Source organism: Octopus bimaculoides, chromosome 16 (assembly GCF_001194135.2).
Source record: "Octopus bimaculoides isolate UCB-OBI-ISO-001 chromosome 16, ASM119413v2, whole genome shotgun sequence".
NCBI classification, from domain to species: Eukaryota; Metazoa; Mollusca; class Cephalopoda; order Octopoda; family Octopodidae; genus Octopus; species Octopus bimaculoides.
In genome coordinates this window covers 56,050,318-56,054,832 of record NC_068996.1, presented here as the reverse complement: position 1 = coordinate 56,054,832, position 4,515 = coordinate 56,050,318, and the positions used below count along the sequence as shown (strand labels likewise).

Here is a 4,515-nt window from a genome sequence, read left to right as displayed (position 1 = left end):
TATGTATGTATGTTTTGTTTGTATGTATGTATTTATGTGTGTGCATATGTATATATTTATGTGTGTATACATATGTATTTATGTGTGTATATGTATGTATGTATGTTTTGTATGTATGTGTGTTTTCTATGAATGCATGTATGTATGTTTTGTATGCATGTATTTATGTATGTATGCATGCATGTATGTGTGTGTCTGTGTATATATGTATGTATGTATGTATGTATGTGTATGTATGTTTTGTATGTATGTATGCTTTGTATGTATATATATGTTTTGTATGTATGTTTGCATGTATGCATGTTATATATGTAAGTATGTGTGCGTGTATATGTATGTATGTTTTGTATGTTTTGTACGTATGTATGTTATATCAGTGAATGCGTGTGCGTGTGATCCTGTTTTTTTTAGTTTACTTAATAAATATATATATACACAGTTGTTTTGTATGAACTTCACTGTAATGCTCTCGCTTTCTTCTCAGTAAAGTTGGTTAATTAATAATTTTCAATCAGTGGAGCATCTAATTATAAATAAGAATGAGCAAAAATGACTGAAGCAGAGATCTTATGTAAGAGAGAATGCTAAAACTTTCGACTCGTTTTAAACACATCGTCCCAAAAACTTTAAAATTCCAAGAAACACCCTGGTGGATGATTAATATATTGTGCAATTTCTATAAGATGCTTGTGAACTGCACAATATCTGTTGAGTATTACTGATGCATGATAAAAATTCTTAGGTGAAGTATAACACAACAACCATAAGTTGGTAAGGCACCACATCACAACTTAAAAGAGATGTGATGGAGCAAAGAAGCAGTGTAGTGTCACAGAACTAGAATTTGCAAAGATGTCCTGAACTCAAGATACCAGAGAGCTACATGGCATCATGGTTGCCAAAATCTGAGTGCTGAGAACTGAAAGCAGGTCATAGCGTCCAATGCAGCATACATAATTCTTAGACCACAGGGAGATGGATTATTCTTAAATTCCATAAATAAATAAGAAACTAAATAAGAGTATAGGTGCAGGTATGACTGTGAGGTAAGAAGGTTGCTTCCCAACCACATGGTTTCGGGTTCGGTTCCACTGAATGGCACCTTGGTCAAGTGTCTTCTGCTTATAGCCTTGGGCCAATCAAAGCCTTGTGAGTGGATTTGGTAGACGGAAACTGAAAGAAGCTTGTCATGTATATGTCTGTGTTTGTTTCTCACCACCACTTGACAACTGGTGTTGGAGTGTTTACATCCCCGTAACTTAGCAGTTTGGCAAAAAAAGACCGATAGAATAAGTATCAGGCTTAAAAAAATAAATACTGGACTCCCTTAATTCTACTAAAAACTGTTCAAGGCAGCGCCCCAGCATGGCCACAATCTAATGCCTGAAACAATGAAAAGATAGAAATGATAGAAGATTTTGTTTTACTTGTTTCAGTCATTAAACTGTGGCCATACTGGAGTACTGCTTTGAAGGATTTTTAGCTGAATTAATTGATCCCAGGATTTAATTTTTTAAGTCTGATACGTATTCTATCAGTCTGTTTTGCCAAACTGCTAAGTTATGGGGATGTAAACATACCAACACTGGTTGTTAAGTGGTGGTGGGGGACAAACACAGACACATACATATACAACAGGCTTCTTTCAGTTTCCATCTACGAAATCCACTGACAAGGCTTTGGTCAGCCCGAGGCTATGGAAGACACTCACCCAAGGTGCCACACAATGGGATTGAACCCAGAACCATGGGATTGAGAAGCAAGCTTCTTATCACACAGCCATGCCTGTGCCTAAGATTAAAATTAAATAACAATAAATACAACAAAATAAAGCAAAATTACATGAAAATATCCAAGAACCTTCAAAATTAATTAGAAACAAAAAAAAAAAAAAAAAAAAAAAAGACACTGGCAGTCACCCCACACCCTCCCCCATACTAAAATATTTATTTATTGAAGAAAAGTTTTATTTATGTTTTTATTACTTTTTATTTTTTATTTTTATTATTTTTTTTTTCCAGTCGACTGCTCTTGATAAAGGATCAAAGTTCTTCCGGGGCCGCGGAGCCTTTACTGTGCACCCTAAACAGGATGAAGTCTTTTAGTTCCACCGACGTTTATTACACATCTACTTTTATTGATTTTAATTTTAATGCATCTACAACAACAACAACAACAAAAAAACACAAAGATATTAAAATTCTTGACAATGATGACAACAACAACAACAACAACAACAACTACAATAACAAGTAATGCGACAGCAACAGCAGCTATTGCTGTGATAATAGCAACAAACAACAACAAACAAAAACAGCAACAACAGTAACAACAACAATAACAGCAGCAACAAACAACAACAACAAACAAAAACAAATGCAGCAACAACAACAATGACAACAACAATAATAATTACAATATTCATGATGAAAAGTGACAACACAAGAGAGAATGGAAAAGCATTGAATTTTTTTCTTCTTTTAAATATATTTTTTACTTCCAATCATCACCTTGTGTTCAAAACACCCATGTTTGGCAGCTGGGTTCTGGAAGCTGGCCCTTGCTTAACCGCTGTTTGTGTACATTAGGAATGCAGAAAAAACATCTTCCTCGGATTATTACTTGTTCCAATCCATGGCTCATTTCCTGTGCTTACAACACTTCATCGACCAAGAAGAGGTGGAAGCTTCAGTGAAGGAATTCTTCCATTCAAAAAACAAGAACCGGTATCAGCTTGGGATCAAAGAACTGGTAGAAAGGTGGCTTCAGACAGCACAGCATGATGGCCTCTACTTTGAATGTTAGGATGATTTTGTTGTAACTTGAGGAATGAGGCAAATAAGTTGCCGAAGTATTGTTAAACTTTGGACTCAATACAATATCGTAATCTTTCAGCTCCTTGCATAAAAATGCCCCCCCCCCATCATGGCTTTAAGTTCTGCAAGTTGCATGCTGACCTTGTTGGTGCTGGTGCCACGTAAAAGAGGTATTTAGAACACTCTGTGAAGTGGTTGGCATTAGGAAGGGCATCCAGCCATAGAAACCATGCCAAAACAGACAGAAAAACTTAGCACAATCCTTGAACCAACTGGACCCTTTCAAACTTGTAATACATGCCCAGTGGGGAGCGTGAATGCTAAATGACTACTACTACTACTACTACTACTATTACTACTACTACTAAACAACATATGCAGTAATGGAAACAACCACCACTTAAACAACTGGCAATCCATTGGCAAGGGTCCCAGTTGATTCAATCAATGCGGAAGCCTGCATGTGGAATTAACGTACAGGGAGATTCAGCGTGACACAGAGTGTGACAAGGCTGGTCCCTTTTGAAATGCAGATACAAACTCATTTTTGCCAGCTGAATGGACTCGAGCAATGTGAAATAAAGTGTCTTGCTCAAGGACACAATGCCCTGCCAGGAAGTAAACTCATGACATTATGATTGTGAGCTGAATACTATAACCACCAGGCCACATGCATTCACAGTAAAGAATTGGTACTCTGTCAGTTATGATGACAAAGATGGTTCCAGTGGATCTGAACAATGGAACATCCTCCTGCCCATGTGGAATTTAAAGTGGTCAAGTACTCCACAGACATGTGTTACCTTAACATAGTTTCCAGGGAGATTCAGCATGACACAGAGTGTGACAAGGCTGACCCCTTTTTCAAATACAGGTACAACTTGTTTTTTGCCAGCTGAATGGACTGGAGCAACGTGGAAATGAAGTGTCTTGCTCAAGGACACAACAAGCTGCCAGGATATAAGAACTCACGACCTTACATGATCATGAGCCGAATAACCTTAACCATTAAGCCATGCGCCTTCACTGAAGCAACAACAACAACAACCAGTTCAACAACCAAACCAACACTACTACCATCACAACTGCAAGCACCAAAACCACCATCACCACCACCACCACCACTACCACCACCACCACTACCAACACCACCACCACCATTACTACTACTACCACCACCATCACCACCACCACCACCACCACCACCACCACCACCACCACCACCACCACTACTACTACTACCACCACCACCACCACCACCACTACTACTATTACTACAACTACTACTACTACAGTATCAACAAAACAAGGGGACCTGTATGTTGCAAGAGACACACTCAATAATGTGGGTTTTGTTTCTCTCTAAATATGAAGTAAGATGGGATGGTCATGGCTGAAATACTTTTGATCATACAGTTACTCAACGGGGGCTGCTGTGGTGGGGGTGGAACATTAAACAACATCACCAACTACAACCACTACCGACAACACTACTACTACTACTACTACTACTACTACTAGTTACAGCAACATCAGAAGCCCTAGGAACAACTACCACTAGGACAATACCACTGACAGAACAGTACAACAACCAATACAACAACAACAACAAACACTAACAAGATTCCCGAATTTACTGATTTATTTTATTGTTAATTAAAATGGATTTTTTTCTAATTCAATAAAACAATTTTTTTTA

At 37.9% G+C, this 4,515-nt stretch overlaps 1 protein-coding gene across 3 annotated transcripts in view; it reads left to right on the top strand.

The window, feature by feature from the left end:
* Positions 1-4,515, top strand: part of LOC106868853 (serine/threonine-protein kinase DCLK2) — a 200,615-nt gene that overhangs the window by 169,134 nt on the left and 26,966 nt on the right. For 2 of the 3 annotated variants that reach the window (XM_052973788.1, XM_014914295.2), the window contains one exon: positions 2,022-4,507. The exons of the other annotated variant lie outside the window; for it this stretch is intronic. In XM_052973788.1, the coding sequence (XP_052829748.1) occupies positions 2,022-2,105 (84 nt within the window). In that variant the 3' untranslated portion in view covers positions 2,106-4,507. Of the gene's footprint in view, positions 1-2,021; positions 4,508-4,515 lie in introns of those variants that run through there. 3 annotated transcript variants of the gene reach the window in all.